This window comes from Tiliqua scincoides, chromosome 6 (genome assembly GCF_035046505.1).
Source record: "Tiliqua scincoides isolate rTilSci1 chromosome 6, rTilSci1.hap2, whole genome shotgun sequence".
Classification (NCBI taxonomy): domain Eukaryota; kingdom Metazoa; phylum Chordata; class Lepidosauria; order Squamata; family Scincidae; genus Tiliqua; species Tiliqua scincoides.
Window position 1 is genome coordinate 88705230 of NC_089826.1, and position 24789 is coordinate 88730018.

Here is a 24789-nt window from a genome sequence, read left to right on the forward strand (position 1 = left end):
TTTCAACTGCTGTGCTGCAAAAGGTCCACTCGTGCTGCAGGAGTATGGAGCACAACAGCTGAAAATTGCTGCAGAACTATTCTGGGTTCTGAGCTCTGTTTTTAGGGCAACTGTCCATAGTAATGAATTGTCTGTCTGTCCTTCTGCCAGCAATGGAAGAGGGACAGACAATTTTGTTATTACAGACAGTTGCTCTAGAAACAGAGCCACAGAACCCAGAAGAGTCTCTTGGAAGTCAAAACTGACATCACAAGAGGTGAAGACCGTAGAGGTCAGTGTACCATGAGAGGAAAATGTTGTAAGCATTGCTCTAGGCTGCCTCGGGATAAGTTCTGTGGCAGAAATACTGAGAGAGAAAACATGTCCCCCCAAAAATCAAGGTTTCTGCTTATACAGTTCACATGTTCTCTTTTGTATCATGGACATTATCTGTACTTTTTAAGCTAGAAACATGAAGGGAAATTCTAGAAACATGTAAAAATTCTGTGTTGCGGGAGGGGATATTTTTCTAATTCTGGGGAACTGCATTGCCATCCTCCTTAAAATCACCATCTTCAACCCCTGAAGTTTCTGTATTCCTCTGCTAAAAGTAACCTACAGCAACTGCTCAGTCAGCCACTAGGAGGAGTAGTAACTGCACCTTAATGCCTTCTGGAGATTTATCAACAAGATACATTTCTGTGTTAGTGCATCAAAATTAAATCTTGAATACAGCAACTGGACGATAACTCTAAACCCTGTACAATCAGAAAGGGAGCTCTTTCTGTCATGCTTTTAATTCTTGTTTACAGTGAACATAAATAATATAACCAAGACCAGTGTAAGGATAAATAGCCTTTTTTTCTGAATTTTCAGTGAAACACATTGATCACCCATAATTGACTAATCAACATAATCATAAATTGATTACGATACATTTATGAGCATTTTTGGCAAGTGTGTTGCACACTCAAGCCAGGCTGTTTGCCTCACAGACCAGAGACATGATATATTATTGGTGGAATAGAGACTGAGTATGAAAGCCATGGGCTTAGTCTCGGGTGTTTCAAAGTGACCCTTTTCTTTGAAGTGTCCAAGTCTGTCTTTCCTCAGATATTCAAAAGTATTGTAAAGGGCTTACTGCTAGGTGCTGCAAAGACCAAAAGGAAATGTATCCTGATGAAGGCCAGTTTCCTTGAAAGCAGAACATTTAATTCTTAAAGTGATGATTTGAGAAGAATGTTGGACATTGGCAGGGCTAAAGGCATTTAAGGTCCTGAGGTAGCAAGAGCTGCACAGTGCTTCTGAAGGCTGTTGTCTATTTATATAGCCCTTGTCCAGGACTCAAAGTACTTTGCATACATTTCTCTCTGTTTGGATCCTCCTAGATGGGGGGAGTGGGACGGTAGCTTCAGGGAATTGTGCTTGCTGAGGCCACCTATGGAGGAAGCATTTGAAACAAGAGCTTAGTCTTGAGCCACATTTTTACAGTGAATAGGAGGGGACATTGTGAAAGATAAGGGAAAAAGCACAGAATGGGGAAAATAATAGAGCCAATTTTTAAAATGGGCTCAAATTATTTAAAATGTTACTATTCTGCCTTTTCCCCCTTCGTGCAAGATGGCTAAAATTATACTGAAAGCACAATGAAATACAATATACCTTTAATATTAGCAAAAAAGACAATGCTGAGCAATATGCAGCCCCAGGGAACGATATCAAAGTGATGCAATTTAGGGGGAAAAGGCCATGGGGAAACTTCTCCATACTATATATTGAAATATATTTATTGATGTGTAGTAATAATAGACCACATCTACACATCATGATATTCCTTTCCACTCTTTCCATCAGCCCCTCTCTACATAGAATTATCAAGCTATAAGACTGTTCATAATGAATGAAATTTATTATTATATAACCATAGGTCATTACAATAGATAAGAGCACATATTCCAATATGTACATATAAAAGCACAAAATAACATTTCAGCCTATATAACATAAAGAATAAGGCAAGGGATTTTAATACTTAACATGGGTCAGAACCATAAAATAAAAGATATTTTAAAAAAGGTTCAATAATAAACAAACCTTAGCCAATTATCAGAATCTTGCAAGCTAATAAAGATGAGAATGAAAGTTAAGTTTGAGACAGCAAAAATTTGGCTCGTACTTTCTTTGCCGACAGGGCAAAGATAGCCACTTTATAGGTGATCTCAGGATCCGAGTCAGCAAGTAGCCAGCAAATCAAGGCTAAAGTGGATCTCACTTGAAACAAAGCAATAATATTTAATAAGTATTTTGTTCTAGGAAGCTCATATAGAGGACATTTTAATAGATAGTGGGAAATATCCTCTATTTCACCTGAGTTACAAATACAAGTCCTAAGATGGTAAGGAATGTTTTTATATCTGCCTTCAAGGACCGTAGTCTGCATACATTGAAAGGGCAGAGCAGTAAAGGCTTTGTGCAATGCTGGAGCTGTAAGATAGGTTAAATAATTTTCTGATACAAATGACAACTTATACAATGGAAGCCAGGATGAATAAGGTGAGCTAGAAATATCACACAAATCACGTAAGACTGTTCATAAAACAAAAAATCGATCGGACTGTTGATTAACCAAGGACATTTTATTAAACATCCATGTTTACAACCCTGTGCACACTTACCTAGGTATAAGTTCCATTGAACATGGTGAGATTTAAGGGTCAGTCCATCCACGAAGGCAACTGAAGTGGTTTTGCTGTGTAACGCCACATAATTTGTGGTGCTTCCTATTAGATGTCAGCATAGCTGGGAGAGACCTACTCCCAAGACCTACATAGAATTACAGAAGGCTAGCCATCACCTGTTGGGTTGTTTCCTCTGCTCATCCACTTTTGTAGAAGGCTTTCTTGCTGCTTTGCAGGGCCAATACCTCTTCCAACCTGCACACAGTGCATCAATTTATAACACCAATATTCACTTTTATCTGTAACTTCATTTGAAAATTTAACAATCTGACTTTTTTCTCCCAAGGGGCATACATATGTCAACAGAGAGGGTGCATGCTGTGGGAGATGTCTCAAGACTATGTGTGAAGAAGAGTCATATGGGTCTCGGGGAGATGAAGGTGTCCAATGGCATGAAGTAAGTTGCAGTTCTAAGGTTAACAATGTTTCTCCTTTTCCTTCTGCAGGGGCCCACCCACCATTCAATCAACCCCTTGGGGTTCACTGTACATAGAGTTCCCCAAATTTGGGAGTGGGGTGGGGGAAACTGTCCTGCTTTACTTATGGCTACGATAACTAGTCATGTGTATTGCTTGTAAAGTTGACTGTAGAACAGTGATTTTTGACTCTGCCATTGCTATAGAATTTTGCTCTGTCTGTTGGAGGTACCAGAAGCCTTTTGTTTCTTTCTTTATTCTTGAAATTCAGGAAGTTGAAAGTTAATCTGTGTTGTGCAGCTGGCAGAACTCTTGTTCCCACCAAAGCCCTGGAGTATGGAGAAACATGCAGGGATCTTCTGCCCTAGCTGGTGCAGTGATCCACTGAAGTCGGTGTGCTGCTGGTTCTCCTACTGTAATGGGTAGAACTCCAAAGGGGGGAAGACTATGAAGAAATGAGATCTCCTTGCCTCCCTGTACAAGAGGTACAACCTCCATTCCTTTTGCTGTCTTCTATTCATAGGTTGGCTCTAAGTGGCTGTCCCGCTCAGATCCGTGCATCATCGAAGAGTGTGTTCGGGTGAATGAGGAAGTCTTTATTCAGGCCAGGAATGTGTCCTGCACACAGATGGTGCCCCCTTCCTGCCCATTAGGAACGGAGCTGCGCTGTGACCAAAGGGCTGGCTGCTGCCCCTCGTGCCGTTGCGGTAATGATGATCAACTAGTCTGTCACCAACAGGCAGATTTGGCTTCTGCACTGGCTTATTGATTGTGTGTTTTTTATCAAGAGGTTCTGGAAAAATGGCTTGATGAACTGAGATGTTAAAGCTATTGGCATGATCTGTAGAGGATCTACCCTCAGCTTTGTTCTGTGTTGATATTCAGGTTATCTTGATGCTGCCATCTGTGGTATTTTGCTCTCAATGTTTCCCTTCCTCATTTATCTCTTTGTTTGTTACACTGAAGAAACTGACCCTAATAGAGACATGCTCTCTTGCAGAACCTGTGAGGGCCTGTGTTCGGAACGGCACCATTATAGGGGTAAGATAATTGCCATTTAAATGATCTTTTGCTTGAGAATTAAAACATTAATGGGGATCTGGCTGAAATGTTTTCAAATCTGTGTTCATCTTCCTTTAAAAATGGGACCTTTGATCCTTAACAATGAAATGTTAGCCTTATTTTCACAGAGACTTATCTAAGAGGGCCCTGGGTTGTCCATAGTCCCAAGTACCATGCCTTGAGGGGTGTCAAGGGGGTGCCTTTTGGAGGCCTTCTGAAGCATGTGGGGAGGGGTGTTTAAAGTGTATGGGCCTGGAGCACCAGATGCCCTAGCTACACCATTGTGGATCAGTGTCTGAGTGTCACCACTGTAGCCTTCAGGGAGAAGAGTCCTTGCTTAACTCTATCTATAACATGTTCTAGTTTATTTGGAAGGTGGATTGTGGAGTGGGTGGGGTTTGTATGGAGGAGCATTTAACCATGTGGGCCCCCACCTGAAGTGGAACACACCTGGCACAGGTTTACTTGCTGTTCTTGAGTTTGAAAAGGAAGAGAGAAACAGAGAAAAAGTCTGGAAGAGAGGAGGGTTTTTTTCTTTTTTGCATGATTTAAAGCCCCCCAAAATCTTGGTGGCAACAGAAGAAAGGACAATGATAATTTTGTTACATCACTTTCACTCTTTTTAGATATACCATCTACTTCTTGTTTGATAATCGCAAATGATTTATAAATAGATTGTATTAAATATAATGTATTATGTTAACAAGCATAATGATAATGAAAAGATAAGAAAAGATAATGCATAACTCAGTCATCTTTGGCAAAAAGAAAAAAGATGATTTGAATGAACAAATAGAAAGAGCTTTCTCTCTCTGTAGATCTGTTGGATCCTCGAGGCATGTAGGAGCTAATCTTGTGAAAGGGAATTGGAGATTCCATTGTCTGTTCTCTGATGGGAACCAACAAATGGGTTTAAAATAAAGAGAGAGGTTCAGGAGTGTGACTGTGTTTGAAGCAATCTAGGAATTGCTGTGCTCATACGGCCATTGAGATAATGTCAAAATCTGCAAATGTGGAGTGAAAATGGAACTTTTTTTTTTATGCTTTATTTATTTATTACAGATACAGGTAAGGAAAATTGGATAGACTTAGGGCTGGGACTACATAGGTTACACATGAGGGTGGTGGCCATCGATTACAACAAACATTAATCCAAACGAAATTAATAATCAATACAAAAATTATCATATTCTTTAACCCTACTGGTTAATACTTTAACATTCCATATTTTTCCTCTAACCTTATCTATCCCATCATAAAAAAAACAATTCAAACTTTTACTTATACACTCTTCTTACCACTAAACTAGTCCCTAAAATAAAATCTTTCTTATCTAGTTCTTAATTTCTAATATGACATCTAAAAAAGAAGTCTCTGATTACAATGGTATTACCTCCTTCAATATCTCTTATAACATGTTATACATCATTTTCCATAACTATCCAATCAAAAAAGGCTTCAAACTTTTACTTATAAATTCTTCTTACCACTAAACTAACCTCTAAAATACAATCTCTTATCTGATTCTTAATTGGAACTTTCCTCTTACAGAAGCTGCCATGTGGTTATGCTAAATAATAGATTTTCAGCCCAATCCTGGGCTGCCTTGTGTGCAGGTCTGCGGCAGCACTGAAAATGGCTGCTGCTGCATCCAGCGTGCCCCAGGCAGCCGCTGATGCCTCCTTGGGAGAAGGGGACTTTTGTCCCTTCCCCCCCCCAGATAAAACGAGTAGTCCTGCAATGGGGCTACTCAATTCTACGACAACCCAAAGGTTGGCATAGAATTCAGAGCCTCCATGTCGGGTGGGGGGCCCAACACAGAGGCTCAGGATCCGCTGGAGCTTTGCTCTACCAGTCCCTCCTCCCTCCTGCCCCACTCCGTCCCCCCAGCACACCTTCTCCCCACCCTCTCTCTGCCTCCCCCCACCCTGGAACGTCTCCTCCCCGCCTCCCTCCCCGCCCCACTTACCCATCCGCTTCCCAGCGGTCTGCATGACTACCGAGCGGTGGAGCCCCAGTGCTCCACTGGTGCTAGTCCAGTGCCAGCTAGCAGTGAACCAGCACGCACTGGTTAGGACTGGGCCCTCAGTCCCAAATCCCACTATCCTATCCTAGTTATCCTGCTGTAGCTACCTTTACATCAATAAACCCTTTCCTTTCTTCACAAAGGATCCCATAGAATTCAGTTTGTGATGACACATCTTTCAGTGTAGGAATTTAAAGATGACCTGCCTGGATCAGACCAACAAGATGAAACTCTGTAGCCTGACACAAAGCATGGAGGGGGTTCAAGGCACTCCAGGCCAAATGTAGGCCAGGGATTTTCAGAGCTTAGATGATTAGGTCATGTCCACACCACATAGCTAAACTAATTTTTGTGTCCCATTGTTGGGTTCTTCACGTTCCCACTTTGTCAGTAAGGCTGGGCAACTGTCTGCAGTAAGTCTGGGGAGCAGAGCTCCTAAAAGAGCAAGGAGATGGTCACGTGGAAGGTTGCCAGGGCAGCCAGAGATCAACCCCAGCTTGTAAAGCACCTATCAGTGCTTAAACACTTCTGCCTCCCTCTCCCTGACCTGTTGGCAATAATCTGTGCAGGAGTGCAATCGATGTGATCCACCAATATTTTCTTTTTATTATGTATTTCATGGATTTATACCCTGCCTTTTCTCACCAAAGTCACCCCAAGGTGGGGTAAAAATCCCACCTCTCTTTTTGTCCAGTTAACATTCCTCCAGACTTCCTGGTTATTGGTTGGATTGTTTTAATCTCCAGATACATTATTTTGCAAAGGTTTTTGCCACGTTCTCCTCTGGATTTTGACCCAATCCAGAAAGGCCTGCACCGCACATGGAGGTGGCATTTGGTGCAATGCATCTTGAAACTCCCCATCTTGAAGTGCATATTCATTTTCTGTTACAGGAACCCCCCTTCTTTCCTCACCTCTCCTTCTGGGGCCCCATTAACTTATTCACTGAGTGTTCCATGTTAACAATCTTCTGTTGCAACTGTATTCCTGTAGCCATTTGTTTTTCCCCCCCTTAATCCCTCTATGTTTCCACCTCGTATCCGGTTACCAGCTTTATCCTCCCCTAGTTTAACTGTGTTCATTCCGCAGTGCTGAGCAGTGCTTGAAATTGCCAACCCAGGTGGCCTGACTTACCAAATGGGGTCGTCTTGCAACAGTCATCTGGTTTCCCAGGCTTTTATGGAGAGGAGAAGATGCAGGCACCCTTTCCTTTGCTACAGACTTTTATCAATGGCTTTGGCTAAGAGTGTGTGAGCAGATGTCAAGAAGACTGGAAGGTTCTCAGTTCAGCATTTCATAGCTGGATTTGACAAGTTTTTATTTTAAATATGTTCATTTTAGGTTTACCAACTCCCTCATAGTCATTCACTTGTTAATGGGATTTTACTGTCCAGGACTGATCCCAGTAGAAATAACATAATCTTTTTGATCTGGATGAGAACTTTCCCCAACATGTGGGCTGTTATTGGTACGGGGGGGGGGGGGGGTGTTTGATGTTGATGTGCAGAAACTATTTTCTTCTAAATAAATTATTCCAATTTAATTAATAGCAAACTGTTGAACTGAATACTGTGAATGTTATTCCCAACACCTTGGAATTTGGGATTTCCTGTGGGAACATGGAACCAGTTTAGGAAAGGGATTGCTATAACATAAAAGTATTGATGTCCGTATATAAATCAATCACAATGCAATTTTTAAGCTAAGCTAAACTTTTGCTCTCATTTCATCTGGAGTCCCAGAAGCTACAAAAGCTTTGTGACTAGTAATTGGCACCTCCTTGCCATTTCTGCTAATCCTCTGGTGGGTTCAGCTTTAACTGGTGTGCTGCAACCAGAGCTGGCTCATTAATGACTGGGGATGCAAAGCTCTGTGAACTCTATAAGTATTGTGTTGTTTTCAGCTCTTCAACCCACTTCCTGTTAGTATTTGCAAGCACAGAAACAGCCAGGCACAGGAGACAGTGCTAGGAGGGTTGCAGTCAGAGACCAGATAAGCCGTTTGTGTGATGGGGGGGGGGGGATTGTGAACTGTAGATACAGGACCTGTGAATATGGGGGGATGGCTGTATTCATGTTTTTCTTCCTTAGACCAGAGAGGAAGATTCAAGGGATGGGACCCAAGAGAGATGAGTAACCATGCAACCTTTCAACGGCTGGGTAGAAGGTTTGGGCTCCACCTGCCTAGTGGTGTCAGAACATAAGAACAGCCCCACTGGATCAGGCCAAAGGCCCATATAGTCCAGCTTCCTGTATCTCATGGTGGCCCACCAGATGCCCCAGGGAGCACACAAGACAGCAAGAGACGTGCATCCTGTTGCACTCTAGTGATACTGGACTCTTTTTGCCTTCCCTTTCAACTTCTTTCTAACTAGCCTCCTCATTTGAGAGAAGTCTGCCCTTCAGAAGTCAAGGGTTTTTGTGTTGGTTTTACTTGGCACCCTTCCCCTGGCTTGCATGGCAAAACAGATCGCAGCACGGTCACTGTTCCGCAACGGCTCATTAACATTTGCATCCCTAGCCAGGTCCTGAGTACCACGCAATATTAAATCCAGAGTCATCTGTCCTCTGGTGGGCTCCATGACTAACAGAGTCTCTTTCCTTTCCACTCACTAACTTTTGCTTGAACTTTTAAGGATGAATATGAACTCAAATCAAAATGTCATATGAATATGTTTATGCCTGACTTTCCTAGAAATTGTACATTTTCAGGTTGTGTAATTTAGATTCTTTTCATCTGGCAAAGAACAGTCCATTCTTCCTGTTTCTGATAAGAGAGAATGATTGCTCTGCTCAACTCTTATTCTGATCTCCCAGCCAGGGAAACGTGTGTTGCTGGATCCGTGCACCAGCTGTCTGTGCAGCATGCAGAGGGGACCGTATTTATCATACAAACTAACATGTGAAAAAACTACCTGTGAACCTTGCCCCAAGGTAAGAAAGAGTGTTGTGGCCCAGGAGCCCTCTTTGTTTCCGAGTGCCTGGGATCTTTTCCAAATTGTAGCAGGAGTACTTTATACTCACACCTCTTGTTGGAAGACACACACTCTTACCTTTGCACGCTTTGCCAAAATTCCTTAAAGCATGCAGTATATGCTTTAGACCAATAGGGATCAATTGGATCATTTAAATTAACCATGTGCTCTCTCTCACACAGCATCGTTGGTTTCCATACCAGCTCCAGGTTCAAAGGGGTGTAGCTGTAAAGAAAATGAGACGTGAAGTCAAATGGTCCACCAAGAGGATTTTATGCCTCTGATTTCAAGCATTAAAGATCGGAGGCCAGATATTTTGTGGAAACCCCAGCTGCAGCCTACACTTTCCTGCCAGGCCCCTTCAAATTTGGAACCACTGTAAAAACGCACCGATATGCCAATGCTCTTTGTGTCTGGGCTGGCGCACAAATAAACTTCTTTGGCTCATCATCTCAGCCACATGCACAGGACTCTGTTCCTCCAGGCCATTATTCTGACCTCACTTTCCCAAGCTGTCAGGTTGTTCTCTAGGTTGCTAAAAAATGAGGTTTTAGCTGGTGTATTATTACCCTTAGGACCAAACAAGATGTGCACTGACTTGCATTAATAAAAGGCATGCTTATTACTGGAAGTTTCTCTTTTTACCAGAAATGACCATGGGAGGGGAGATTCTCATCAGGTCCATGCCAGGGGAGGAGGTTAACCATTTCCCATCAAGTCATTTTCCCCACAGAAATCCCCACAAAGCTGCTCTGTGCCCCCAAATGTTTGCAGAACGTACGTAGCTGCCAAAGGAAAGGGTAGTTTTTGGTGGGAAAACAGCCTGACAGGAAGGGGCTCACATCTCCCTCCCTGTGCATCGTGCTCCTAATGAGAGGCACTTCTGTTCATAAACATGGCTCTTACCAGCACAAGTTCATGCGCATCTAATTTCACCTTTATTCAGAAAGAACTTTACTTGAATTGCATTTGATGCCGCTGACAGTGAATGAATTTGGGGGACACCCACTGGATGTCTGAAATACATCTGTTTCTACATTGGATGCACTCCAAATTAATGATGCCTCTAGTATTGGCAACCTTCATTTTCAACCAGTGTACCACGGCACATTGGTGTGCTGAGAAAGGTCCGCAGCTGTGCAGAGGGGGGTTTGGAGCACAGTGATTGAAAATTGCTGAAAATCTCTTCTGGGTTCTGTGGCTCTGATCCTAGGACAATGTAGCAATGAATTGCCTGTCCCTCTTGGCAGAGCCAGGGGACTGACAATTCATTACTACAGACAGTTGCCCTAGAAACAAAGCTGCAGAATTCGGAAGAGTCTCCCAGAAGTGACATCACAAGAGGTGAAAACAATAGAGGTCAGTGTGCTGTAAGAAGCAAAGTGTGGAAAATCGCTGCTCTAGAGCCTACCATGTTCCCAATGACATCAACGAATATGATGGTACAGAAAAGCCCTCCTGGCTGTCCTTCTTTCTTTATCTATCCACGGGGGGGGGGCAGAGAGGGATGTTCAGTGGGCTGCTGGCAGGACCTCCCTGTGCATGTATATGCAACAGTTCATGTATTCCATGATCCAGGGCAATGGCAGTCCTCCTAATGGATACTGGCATCTCTGGAAACATGGGTGTCTCCCAAGGGGTGTCTCCACCTGCCTTCAGCAGCCCCAAGGGGTAGCTTCTTAGACTAGCCTCCTGGGCTACAGATACCGCTGCTGCTGCACCCCCACCACACTGAAACCTTCTTCCAAGGACAGCTGAGCTTCAGGGCTAAGCAGCAAACAGGGTCAATGTCGTTGTGCTTTAACGCCCCAATTTGAGTGTGACCTGAAAAGCAGTCTTTCCCTTTTCTTTTCTTGCAGAATTACAGGGTGCAAAAACTGCCTGGCTCCTGCTGTGGCAAATGTGTGCAGACAGCTTGTTCCATACAGCTGAAAAACGGAACCATTCAGGCCCTGCAGGTCAGTGGCTGTCATTTGTCAGTTCCAAGCAATTCCACTGGTCTTCCTCTCCCTTTGCCAACCATTTAATTATCCTCCAAGACCACCACCTTTCTGCAAATGTCACTCAAGAGTGGCTCCACTCCAGCATATATCCCATTGAAATGAAATAGTTTCTGCAAGAGTATTGCTTTATCAGATGTACCAGCAGCACGCTCAGGTGTTGGGGGCCCATCAGGGATGGGGAAGGGGCTCAGTGCACCCATTATCAGTAGGAGACTGGTTCCTGGAGACTCCAGGCCAATACTGAAGGTTGGCCATCCTAATTACACAGGCCAACACACATTTTGCTTCCTTAAACATTACACTAGTTCCTAGGTATATTTGGGGTGCTGATTCCAAAAATGGCATCCATTTTGCCCTATCACGTCTAGTTTTGGAGACATGGCATAGCCTCTTTAGTGAATGGTTCAAGCACCTTCCTCATGAGGAAGCTGCTTGAACCATTAACCAATGAGGCTATACTATATCTCCAAAACTAGACTTGATAGGGCAAAATGGATGCCATTTTTGGAATCAGCACCCCAAATTCATATCAAACCACCATAAAGTTCATATCAAACCACCATAAAGTTTGGGAAAAACTTTTCTGACCCTCAATTTTGTAGGCCTGTGTTATCAGTGATCAGTGTGTTATTAGAGAATCAAGAGCTGGAGAGAGTTTCCTTCTAGTTAGAAGAAGATCCCACAGTAGGATATAGGAAAGCTGGATTTCTTCCTCTTATTTTGCTCAGCTGAAGGGGGGGAAAAGCCTAATGGGAGTTGTGGTATGCTTTTTGTATTCACAGCAAGGCAAACTGAAGATGCAGTCTAGAATTCCCACAGGGTCATAAGGCAGTGGCTAGCAGGTTTCTAACAAGTTGTTGTCTCTGTCTGTATGCAAGAGCCCAAAAGGAACAGGGAAAAGGATGAGTACAGTAACAGGCTCAGGAAATCCTTGTGAGGGCCTGAGCAGGGAAACTATTCAGCAAAATAACATCATGTAAATTAATGGGATGGCTTTTAACCCACAAAGGGTGCAGTCCTAACAAACTTTCCAGCACTGCAGTAAGGGAACAAAATTGCCTTACCTTGAGAAGGCCTCCATGACTGCCCCCCAAGCAGTGATGAACTTACTCCTCCCTGGTTCCAGGGCAAAGGTCTATGAAGGCACCCCCCAAGCGCAAAGCTCCCCTCCTAAGTCTGGAGCACAACAGAGCCTCGCACAACCATAGGGCAGACCTGGGGAACCTTCTGAGGCTTCCCTCTGGTCTTAAACTGCACTTCTGGAAAACCGGAAGTGCAGTTTCCAACCTCATCAAGAACCTCAGTGAGGCTTCCTGCGCGGTCCGAGTGTCGCACAGACTCAGTGCCCAGGGCATTTGTCCCGTTTGCCCAGCACTAGGTCCACTGTTGCCACCAACTGCAGGATTCAGCACATGCCCCATTGGCACAGCTATGCTAGTGCTGGAGATTTGGTTAGGATTGCACCCTAAGTTACGTATTGAAATCAGGTGGAGCTCTGAGCACCCACACTGTACATACAGATTAATGTATGGTGCACGCCATAAACCCACATGCCCAGCTAGGTTTATCCCATATTGCACATGACTTCATGATTGCTGATCAAGGAATGTACAAGTCTGTTCCATGACTGCATAATAGTCATGAGTTGATAAAAATGTGAGCTTGTCTTCAGAATTTTATCTAGTCATCTTTGTAGCTCTTCAAAACAAAATGTGCATCTTTGTCTAACAATGTTCACATCTTTTCAGCCATATGAGAAGGTCATTGATGGTTGTGCTCTCCATTCTTGCAAAGTCAACGAGAAAGGAGACTTTGTCTGGGAAAAGAGAATCACTGTTTGCACCCCCTTCGACACCAACAAATGCTTGGCTGAAGGAGTAAGTAATCAACCAATTTTATTGAGCGTATTTCAGTAGGTTAATTATTACTAAAAAAATTACAACCAGAATCCTACAACAATATTACTGTGATTCCCAACATCTTGGCTAGATCCTGAACTGCAGAATATAACCAGCTCAGAATAGATGGTAATGAAGTAGAATAACTATAATTATTAATTATACAGCACCATTGATGTACAAGGCACTTTACGGTGTATCAGTATCATAAAGAAGAACTTCCCAAACAGGATCCCACTGCAAGGGGCTTGCAATGTCAATGCTGACAGTTGGGGAATAGAAGAGAAAGCAGGGCGTGAGGGAAGACATGCTACATGTAAAAAAAAAAAAAAGATCAAGGCAGCCACATTTGCTGCTGAGATGTCAATTATCATCTCTCCAGTAGCTGCTGGTTTCCCTGAATCAACCAAGGATGATACAGTGGTCTCTATTGAGACAATATTGATCTGGATTTCACCTTCCTGTCATTCAAATTGGTGTCTCCAAGAGAGAACCAACCATTTCTGACAGTTGTAGATTGCACAGGGAATTCAGGCTATTTCACACATTACGTGGGGTCACAGAGGACAAATCCAGATGCCCTGAACTCCTGGTAATGTTAAGTTTTACCTTTCACTACAGCAGTAGCTGTTCAAAAGGACATCACAGATCACAGAAGTAATTGCCTGTGTTAGAAAGAGAAGGCACAGAGGCAGGTCTCTCATAGATATATTTTTCAACAATATAAAAGCTCTGTATGTCTTCTCTTTTAGGGCAGAATTGCAAAAATTGACAACAGTTGCTGTGAAACATGTAAGTATCTAATCTTCCTTTGGAAGTGTTACAAAATGTAGTTAATAAGATCATACAGGGTGTGATTTACAAATAATTCAATAATTCTTCTGAAGTGAATCCCCAACTCACCTGTGGGCACTATATATACTTGTGGAAATCTGAATTAACAAGGGATATAAATAGAACATATCAAAATAAATAAAATAAATCTAGGGCTAATCTGAACAGCTAACCCTCCCTTTGAATTGTGCCCTATTGGTTTAATTTCCAAACTGGAGAGTTGGTAGTCAGGTTTACCATGAGAGAACTGGTTTCCATGAATTCACATACCCACCCACGGAAGAGTTGCCTGTTGCATCTCTACATGATTCACTGCTCTGGCCTGGCATTCTTCCAGACAGCTTCCACTGGGCATGGGGGCATGTCTGCATCTGATATGATGAAACTGTTCACTTATCCCCAATAAGAGCAAAGTCCAAAGTCCAGCTGAAATGTCTGCGTGACTTCCTCTTTGCCGACGATGCAGCTGTCACTACCCACTCTGCCAAAGTTCTCCAGCAGCTCATGGATCGTTAGCAAGGCCTGCCAAGATTTTGGACTGACGATCAGCCTTAAGAAAACACAGGTCATGGTTCAGGATGTGGACTCACCTCCCTGCATTACAATCTCTGCGCATGAACTGGAGGTTGTCCATGACTTTGTGTACCTTGGCTCAACAATCTCTGACACTCTTTCTCTCGATACCGAACTAAACAAACGCATCGGTAAAGCAGCTACCACGTTTTCCAGAATCACAAAGAGAGTCTGGTCCAACAAGAAGCTGACGGAACATACCAAGATCCAGGTCTACAGAACTTGTGTCCTGAGTACACTTCTGTACTGCAGCGAGTCATGGACTCTTCGCTCACAACAGGAGAGGAAACTGAACGCTTTCCACATGCGCTGCCTCCGACGCATCCTCGGCATCACCTGGCAGGACAAAGTTCCAAACAACACATTCCTGAAACGTGCTGGAATCCCTAGCATGTATGCACTGCTGAAACAGAGACGCCTGCGTTGGCTTGGTCATGTCGTGAGAATGGATGATGGCCGGATCCCAAAGGATCTCCTCTATGGAGAACTCGTGCAAGGAAAGCGCCCTACAGGTAGACCACAGCTGCGATACAAGGACATCTGCAAGAGGGATCTGAAGGCCTTAGGGATGGACCTCAACAAGTGGGAAACCCTGGCCTCTGAGCGGCCCGCTTGGAGGCAGGCTGTGCAGCATGGCCTTTCCCAGTTTGAAGAGACACTTGGCCAACAGTCTGAGGCAAAGAGGCAAAGAGGCAAAGAAGGAAGGCCCATAGCCAGGGAGACAGACCAGGGACAGACTGCACTTGCTCCCAGTGTGGAAGGGATTGTCACTCCCGAATTGGCCTTTTTAGCCACACTAGATGATGTTCCAAACCACCTTTCAGAGCGCGATACCATAGTCTCTCGAGACTGAAGGTTGCCAACACATCCCCAATACCTTCTGCAGACATTTGCCTGGTGCCACCTGTGTATGCTTTTTGGTGTCAGGTGAAACATTGGGTGGACTGGGGGAGCAGGCCTTTCCTATCAAGTGGGGTGTGTGTGTGTACACTATGACTTATTTGCTGAGCCAGGGGTTTGACTAGATGTCATCAAACATTCCTTCCAACTTTTGTATTCTGTTTCTATGTATTAATTGTCCACTGCTCTGAGCAGTTTGTAAATATGAATAAATAAATGGATACATCAGAAGGGTGCCCCTTTGTTTCTGCATAAACCACCATTCTGGGCTTACCTATTGTGAGTCAGAATCAGATCATAAGAATCTGATAATAGAAATGGGCTAAAAAATGCTGCCCCTCCCAAATTTGCCATATCATTCACTGGCAGCAGATTGGAACAGGGCATTTCAGTTATTTTCAAGAAGTTGAAATTGGTGTTTTTGGTGTCTTTTTTTTTTTTTAATAAATCAAGGCAGGGAAATTATGGATTTAGCTGTAAAAGCACATGATATTTTTATGCCCCCCTCCCCACTGTTTTGTTTCAACTGCAGGCAGTAGCAGCAATAGGGACCTTTCCATCAGTTCCTCTTGGTGACCACCCTTGTCCATCCGTCCCCAAAAAATGCTGTTTAAATTGAACAGAGTGCCATTCAAAGGTATTCTGGGGAATAAAATTATTATTTTATTCTCCAGAATACAAAAAGTGATGGATCCCCTCAGTGGTCACCATTTTTTTTTCTTGCAAACCTTAGGGAGAGTTAATTCAGCAGGCATTAACTCAGTTAGCTGAGTTCCTCAGACGTTTGGCAACCACTGTGCATGTCTTAATGTGAGTTTTGTTTCCTTTTCTGAAAAAAAAAACATGCAAGAAATGTAGTGTCTGTTCCTTAGCTAATTCTTCAACATGACCTTAAATAAAAGTGTAGGTTGCCAAATTATATGGAGAATAATTATAGAATTTGTTTAGCACTGAAAGCTATCCCTTCTTTGAAGGTCAAAATGTCAGCACCTCTTCACCCAGCATTCACTCTCTCTTTCTTCTTACTTTTTGTTCTGTTCATTTGCCAATAAATAAAAGATGGGATGTGCAGCCGGCCACCCATATATAACCGCCGTAATTGCTGTAACGAAATCCCAGTTTGGGGAAGTCAATTCCAAGATCATTTCTTGCTGTTGCCTGTCCATATATCAGCAAGTTCTGGTTTGAAGAAATAAAAGTCAGTTGAGCTCCTGAGATAATAGACTGTCACTGAATTGTGCTCACAGGTAATTTAATTAAGAGGTCTTTTATCTCACAACCAGGCTTAAAGCGCAGGGACTATTACTGAAAATTGTCAATCAACCTTCACATAAAACAGATGCCAATATAATATTAAAAAGGCTCAGAGAGGCTTTTATTTAAGTGAGAAAAATACTGCAGAGAATAAATAGCAAAAAGGGGGGGGGGAAATCTCCCAGCAATGCAGTCTCTTTGTTTTAGGATTTTGTTTACTGATGGAGTTTTTCTGGGATTGTACTGGATATTTTTGATCCAAAGTTGATAAATATTTGGTTTCTGCCTAGACAGATTCAAGGAGATGGTTGCTTTGTTGCTAATTTGCAATTGAGACAGTCCAATGAACATGGAAGCAAAATTCTGGGGAAAATTTTAGTGCGGTAAAAGTTGCTGCCAGGACAAACTTTTCAGGTCTTCCCTAAGTCAGAACTGCACATCACACTTCATGCTTGTTTTTGTGAGTGTTGAAAAATACCTCTGGTTTTTGGCAATTTTTGGTATTTGTTGTCGTCACATTGCCTCAGAGGTATCTTTTGCCTCTGCTGCTGTTCAAGCCATCTTGGTTGCCACCATCAGTGGGATTAAATAGCAATGTGCATGAATGAGACCTGGGGGAAAAAGCGAAGGAAAATAGTGACAAGAAGGAGCAATAGCCAAAGAAACACAGTTGCTGTCGCTACCCAGAATACCTCCGACAGTGTGTGAGAGGGGCTGCTTACTTGGCGCATTGTAGTGCCTGCAGTATTTACTGCGCCGCCCCGTCTAGCTACGCTACTGCAAGGAAATCACAAGCATGTTAGCGTTAAGCAAAGTTTGGTTGGACTGTCCCAAATGTGCTAATGTTGAAATGAGAGAATCCTTGGTGCAACCTCAGTCGATCCTGAAAGAAAAGATTCTGGTGTCTTGTGTTTTGACCTCCAAGTTTCTGTTGTATACATGGGAGAATTCAGCAGAGACCTACTGTCTGAGGCATCTCTGTCCAGGTCTCTGTGGAGTCTGCTTAAAGTAAACCGGACTGTGGAGGTGGTCCATGTGCACCGACAAGCAGAGCCACCGAGCACGGATTGGGGTCCCCCATCTAGGGCAGACGGGCTCAAAATATGCCACATAGTTGGGCCCCAGGCCCTCTTCTGGACTGTTGGGCCCTGATAATTGCCCTAAGAGGCACTTTTTAAGTGGGTGCTCCTTTTTTAGCAGGGGGAGAGTAACTGGCCCTCCTCACCCCAGCACTGTCTTTTCTAGTGGCTGTCTGCTGGTGTTCTTTGGCATCTTTTTAGATTGGGAGCCCTTTTGGGACAGGGAGCCAGTAGTTGTTTGTTTGATTTTCTCTGTAAACCACTTTGTGAACTTGCTGTTGAAAAGCGGCATATAAATACTGTTATTGTTGTTGTTGTTAATAATAATAAGGACCTTCTCCCCCCCCCCCCATTGCCCAGTCTATGAGACAAGAAATAGAAACATCATTTGAGGGAGTCCTAAGGCTATTTAGGTGCTTGGAGACTTCAGTATCTGGATGACCAGCTGATTTTGCCCTTCACTGGTTATTTCTCAGGTTGCAGCCTGTTTCTCTTTGCCCATTTTGAACCCAGTAGGTGCTATGGAGAAGGGACCAGCCCCTATCTGCATAGTCCCTCCCTTCATCTACATATATTTATCTTTTCTTTTCTTTTTTTCCTTTTGCCTGACACTGGAGTCTGACCACATAATAGGATCTGACTCTATAGAGTATGGGGGGAGGGGGGAGAGAGAGACCCTCATCAGGTCTGACCATGAAAAGAGAAAGATAACTGAAGTGCTCTACTCTTTTCTCCAACAAAGCTCAAGGCAACCCTACGTACTGTCTCATACTCCCTAAACAGCACACACACACTGTGCATCGCAAACGGGTAAAGAAGCAGAGTGCCATTGGATCAAATCTCTTAGCCAGGCACAAACAAAAGATGATGGTCACGGGATTTGTGTCGTCCGTTGTGAGTCCATCATGTTTGCCTTCTGCATGGACAAGTTTTTATCAAACGAAGTGATGAAATCATTCAAAGCAAAACTGACATCTGCAGCCCAGTGACCAGGAACACTCACCAAATCACAAAGCTTTCCTCTCCCTGCTCCAGCATGAAGAATGCCGGGAATCTCGTTATCTTACAACACAAACATAAATCTGAACTGTTAGCAAAACATGTCCATAGGAGGGGAAATACTGCAGACCTGGATGTTTTGATGCACTCTTCAAAGAAAAGAACAATGGCAAATGTGGAAATTAAACCACAGTGTTGAAAAGCTAGGCAATGAACTTAAACAAGCCTCTTTTAAATGAAGGGTGCATAATACTGCAGCTCACAATCCTTTCAGCGGGCTTGCACAAGACAAATTCCCATGAGATTGTGCCAAAGGACAGTACTGTATTTCAAAAATGAGAGTTGTCAGTGCTCACGTCTTTCTGGAAGACTGAGCTGGAAGGCCCCCCCTCCACCCTACTGCAGTCACGTGGTCTTGTCAGGCTTACTTGATACTGGGGTCAAGATGCACTCTTGTGCTGACTGATACTTTGATCCAATTGCTAGTGCTGACCGTTTCCTTCAAGGCCTTGCACAGTCTTGGACTGCATCCATGCCATCTTCCTGTAATAAGATTAGGCTGATAGGGCCTTGATTTGTGTGTGTGTGTTTTTTTCTTCTGTTGTGAGAACTGTTGGGCATTGCCTTTTCAGTGGTGACATCCGCTGTCTGGAACTTTCTTCCAACTGTACATCTTCCACCAAAACTTGAAAACTTGCTTCTTTTTTATGTAGTTATTTACAAGCTGACCCTGAAAATGAATGGTGTATTTTTTTTTTTTTAAGCTATAGATGCAGTCATGGAACTAACCATCCTTCTTGCCCTTGTAGGTGTAGAGCCAGAATGCAAACAAGTCACAGGCAGGCTGAAAAAAATTCAAGTGGGGGATTGTGTTACAAAACAACAGCTGGATATTCACTACTGCGAGGTAACTTATGCTTCTTTTATAAACTCAAGTAGAACAAAGCAAAATAGAATGTATTTCTGAAGAATGAATGAATGAATGGATGAATGAACACCCTGCCTTTCTCCCAGATATGTTGTCAAGGTGGCTGACAACATATAATAAAAAACAAATTAAACATTCTTAAAATTATAAATTTGAGCAGTGGCGTTCCTGGGGGTCCCCGCGCCTGGGGCAACCCCCAGAATTCTGCCCCCACACCCCGTTCCGCCCCCTTCTCCGCCCCCCCACGCACGTGACCAGGAAGTCATCGTCACCGTCATCGTCACCGCAATTACTTCTGTGCAGCTGCCTCCTCGAAGTCGGAGGGGGCGCGCGCCACTTCCGCTCCGCCACTGACACACGCCCTCAGCAGCAGAGCAGGGCAACCCGGCCGGGAAGCGGCGCGCGTCCCCTTCAAAGTTGGAGGGGGCGCGCGCTACTTCTGCTCCGCCCCGAGGCACTCCCTCAGTGGCGGAGTAGGGCAACCTGGTTGGGAAATGGTGTGCATCCCCTCTGACGTCGGAGGAGGCGAGTGCCGCTTCCGCTTCACCCCTGAGGGACGCCCTCAGAGGCAGAGCAGGGTGCCCAGGAGCGCTCCTGGGAGGCAGCCAGAAACTGCCTCCGAGGCAGCGTCTCGGCACCAACTGGACCCCCCCTCTCCCCTCCTCCTTTTTAGGAGGAGATGAGATGGGCGCCCTAGAGCGTAAGTGCCTCTCTATGGCGCCTGTCTCCTATCCTCTTATAAAGGGGGAGGGGAGGGGTGGCTCTCCTCAGTGCTCCTGGGCGCTCCTCCTGGCAGGGGCGGGGCGAGTCTCCGAGGCGCTCCTGGAGGGTCAGCACCCAGGGCATTTGTCCCGCTTGTCCCCCCCTAGGTACACCAGTGAATTTGAGCCCACATGTAGAGGGGGCTTTTTCTTCTTTTCAGAGCAGCAGCCCCTTTTCCTCACACTTTACGCCTGATCTCGGAAGCTAAGCAGGGTCAGGCCTGGTTAGTACTTGGATGGGAGACCACCTGAGAATACCTGGTTTTGTAGGCTTATACCATAATCTTTCAAGACTGAAGGTTGCCAACCAACCACCCCACCCGTTCCAATGCCATCATTATGCAGTGTCTTAATCAGCCAAGAGAAAAAAACCTGCAGGGTGTTTTGAGGTCAAAGACACATGACATGCAAACCCCAGAGCAAAACTCCAGGTGGTAGCTTTCTCTAAAGAGATGCGGATTTGGGTGTTTTGTGTGTTTGTGGACCCTGGAGGGCAAAGCAATGGAAAATTGACCATTTGGAATGGCAAAATAGCTGGCAGAGAAAGTGTTTTATTGCTCCCCCCACCAGTGCCCCCTTTTGTATACACGGTCCTTTGGGCAGAACAGAGTGTCAGGGTTTTGCTGGACTTGTGAGTGTCCCTGCTCAAATCATAGCAGGCAGAACCAAGATGGACACACGCCCCCCTCCCCCCACAGTTACACCCTGTCCCTTCTCCAAGTAAAGGAGTCTCACCCTGGGGTTGCAGGCTGCATATGACTCCAGCAAAGATGCTCCAGGCATCATTTTGTGGCAGAAATAAAGGGGCTTGTTCCTCCCAAACTGCTGCACCCTCCCAGCATTCCTTGGGTCTTAAAATATTCCACAATAAAACTCAAGAGGGGTAAGTGATAAAACATTCTTCATCTCACAGGATGATGTGGGCATTTTCCTGTTCCTGCTCCACTTGAATATCAAGCTAGATTTGGTGCCTTTCGAGCTTGGACAAACTTCTACCTCAAATCTGGATAGAGAGGATTAAGTGTAAACTTGATTAAGTGGAGAACATGATTCATGTTGGCACACATGAGGTCATGCTGGACCATGGTTTAGACAAAGGGAGAACTTGTGGCGGGAAGGGAGCATGAAGGAGAAAGCTGGCTTGCAGTTTGCAAAGCACGACTGGCAGACAGCCAACTGCACCTGCGGCAGAATCTGGATTTCAGTCTAGAAATGCTATCATCGGAGTCAAATATGTTTTCATCTGTTCACTTTCAGGGCAAATGTGCCAGCAGAGCAATCTACAATATTTCCATGAATGGCATGGAAGATAGGTGCACCTGTTGTTCTGCCACCGCGACAGACTCGATGCCAGTGCTCCTCTACTGCACCAATGGCTCCATCATACACCACGAAATCTTGAATGCCAGAGAGTGTGACTGTCTCTCTCGGAAATGCATGCCATGAACATAACAGGGTGCTCACGCGTGCAAGGCGTGTTTCTCCAGCTGCCAAGGAATTGACAGTCTCATTATAATGTTCTTTCCATTTGTTTTGGAGTTTGGATTTCTTTGCATTTTGATACTGTTCTTCTCTGCCAAAGTATTCCACTATAACATGCCAAGCAATAAACACCAAACTCACTGAGCCACATGGCTTTGATATTGTACTTTCTGAACTTCATTCCTTGCAGTATTCCTCATTTGAAAGATCTGCACTAGAATCCAGGCAGTTCAGGTAGCTGCCTTGGGCAGTTTAAAAATCTTTAGTCCCCCACGAAGGGCTCTGTGCTTGGTTGCTATGGCTGTCGCTGGCTGAGCTGAAAGTTTCACATCGTGAAGTCACGCAATTCAGCAGAATTTCGTTTCAGGGTGTCTTTTCTGTTTGATAAGCTTGACATTTTTTTTTTTTTTTACATTTTTATCCCACCCTTCCTCCAAAGAGCTGTTCTGCATAGTTCCCCCCTCCTCTTGCTTTCACACCAACCCTGTGAGATAGTTGAGGCTGAGAGATGGTGACTGGCCCAAGGTCACCCTGGAAGCATCATGGCTGAGCCGGGTTTTGAACCAGGTCTAAGTCCAGCATCAGAACCATCCTGGATCTCTTTACACTCTCCAGTGGAACTTAGCGATGCCTGAAATCCCCACTGCATTTCAGTTCACAATTGGCTCCACTCTGGAGGATGCCCAAAGGAAAACATGACTTTTTCCTAGAGTTCTTTTTCAGTTCCTAAAATGTATCCAAGTAGCAGGTGCCGGTTCCAAGTTGCTGGAGGCCTTGTGCTGCACTGGGCTCCTGTGGCCACAGTATTTGTGGCAGTTGTTGGCAGCTCATTCCACTGTCATAGACAGGACCTCCCTCTCCTGCCCTTGGAAGCAGAAGGCAGATGGGCCACCTCCGTTTGTTGATGGGGATGGAGGATGGGAAGGGAGAAGACAAGGCCACTGCTGACTTCCTTTGGCAGCAGCAGCTCCTCTTTCTCCCACGCTTCCCATTGGTCAATTGGGATATCCCTGAGAAGCTCCACCAGGATTCAGGGTCTTCTGGGGGTTAATCCTAAGTATAGATGGAGAGCCAGGGTCAGTGGCAGCTCAAGTCTCTTGGCTAATTCACACTGCTTCTGGTGCTACCGGCATAGGGAGGGGGTGAGGGGTTGGCACAGCCAAATTAGTCCTTTATGTGTCAGCCCTTGGCCAGTGGCCAGCCTTGATGCCACCCCTGAAAGGAGTTCCCTTTCAGCCTTCCAGCTTGGCCCAGGCTTCAGGCACGGTTTTGGCTTGGCTGAAGACTCAGCATTGGCTGAACTGAGGGTTTGATTCTGAACCCCATATAGGCACAGTTCTGAGTTCCAATAACACTGTAGAGGATTTTAGTGTTTGGGTTGTTTTTGTGAATGCTCAAATTCTGCAGATCCAGAGAAGTGGGTGGTACATGGTAAATTATGATCCAAAATCTCTGGGGGGAAAAATCAATTCAGATAGAATGTTCTGTGTGTCAAATCTGGGGAGTTTCTTGGTTCACTCTCCAGCATTTGGCAAGAACGACACATACCAAAGTGTACAACAACACGGCATTATTTCCTGCTGTGATGACTGATTCTTCCATCTAGTGAACTAGTGAAAGTTCATGAAGGGCAGAGGAAGGACTGAAGAGGGACGGAAATGGGACACATGGCCATGTAGCCAGCTGATTCCCTTGGCATTTAAAATGCCAGCCTCAAATTGGTCAAATACAACAGTCCCTGAACACTCTGATCATCACTCACAGCCCAGTCCTAACCAACTTTCTAGTACCAATGCAGCTGTGCTAATGGGGGGCACTAACGGAGAACCAGCACTGGCCCCTGGATTCCACAGTGGGGGGCAGTCATGGAGACCTGCTCAGGGTAGGGGATATTTTGTTCCCTTACCTCAGCACTGCACTGGTGCTGGAAAGTTGGTTAGGATTGGGCTGTTAGTTATCTACATTGGGGTGGGCAAATATTTGGCAGAAGAGCCAGATTGTCTCTCTGACACTGTGTCAGGGGCCAGGAAAAAAAAAGAAAAGAATTAATTTACATTTCAAATTTGAATAAATTTACATAAATGATCACATTAGCAACAGAACTTATATAAATGAATGAATTTTACTGAGCTTATTTATATTACCCATGAGATCTATAATACAGGCATGTAGAACCACCTGAGAACTAAGAACTGTTTTCAGCACAGCTCTTGCACAGTGAAAACATACAGACCAAGCCAGAAACACCGGGTGCTCCCTGGGGCATTTGGTAGGCTGCTGTGAGATACAGGAAGCTGGACTAGATGGGCCTATGGTCTGATCCAATGGGGCTATTATGTTCTTATGCCAACCTCCAGCAACTACACAAAGCACCACATTCTGTACTAACTATAGCTTCCAGACCGTCTTCAGGGGCAGCCCCACATAGAGTACATTGCAATAATCTAATCTTGGTGTCACCATGGCATGGACGACTGTGGTCAGATCCACCTGAGACAGGTGCGGCAGCAGCTGACACATCAACCAAAGTTGGGCAATAGCACTCCTGGCCACAGCTGACACCAGGACATCCAGGAGTAGCTGTGAGTCCAGAGAATCCCCAAGCTGCAAACCTGCTCTTTCAGGGGGAGTGCAACCCCATTCAGAGCAGGCCGATAGTCCAGCTCCTGCATCATGAATTTCTGCACCAGGAGGACCCGGATTTAATCTCAGCTTGTTCCCCCTCATCCAGATCCCAACTGCCTCCAGGCAACGCTCCAGGACAGAGACAGCCACCCTGGAGTCAGGTGGAAAGGAGAGATAGAGCTGAGTGTCATCTGCATACTGATGGCATTCAATTCCAAATCCCTGGATGACCTCTCCCAGGGGTTTCATGTAGATGTT

General features: G+C 44.7%; 1 protein-coding gene across 1 annotated transcript in view; it reads left to right on the plus strand.

The window, feature by feature from the left end:
- VWF (von Willebrand factor) overlaps positions 1–22054 on the plus strand; it is a 160105-nt gene extending 138051 nt beyond the window's left edge. The window contains exons 44-52 of the mRNA XM_066631945.1: positions 3004–3114; positions 3657–3840; positions 4134–4174; positions 9038–9154; positions 11055–11153; positions 12947–13075; positions 13849–13888; positions 19545–19642; positions 21682–22054. Coding sequence (XP_066488042.1) covers positions 3004–3114; positions 3657–3840; positions 4134–4174; positions 9038–9154; positions 11055–11153; positions 12947–13075; positions 13849–13888; positions 19545–19642; positions 21682–21870 — 1008 coding nt within the window. The 3' untranslated portion in view covers positions 21871–22054. The remainder of the gene's footprint in view (positions 1–3003; positions 3115–3656; positions 3841–4133; positions 4175–9037; positions 9155–11054; positions 11154–12946; positions 13076–13848; positions 13889–19544; positions 19643–21681) is intronic.
- The last annotated feature ends 2735 nt before the right edge of the window (positions 22055–24789 follow it).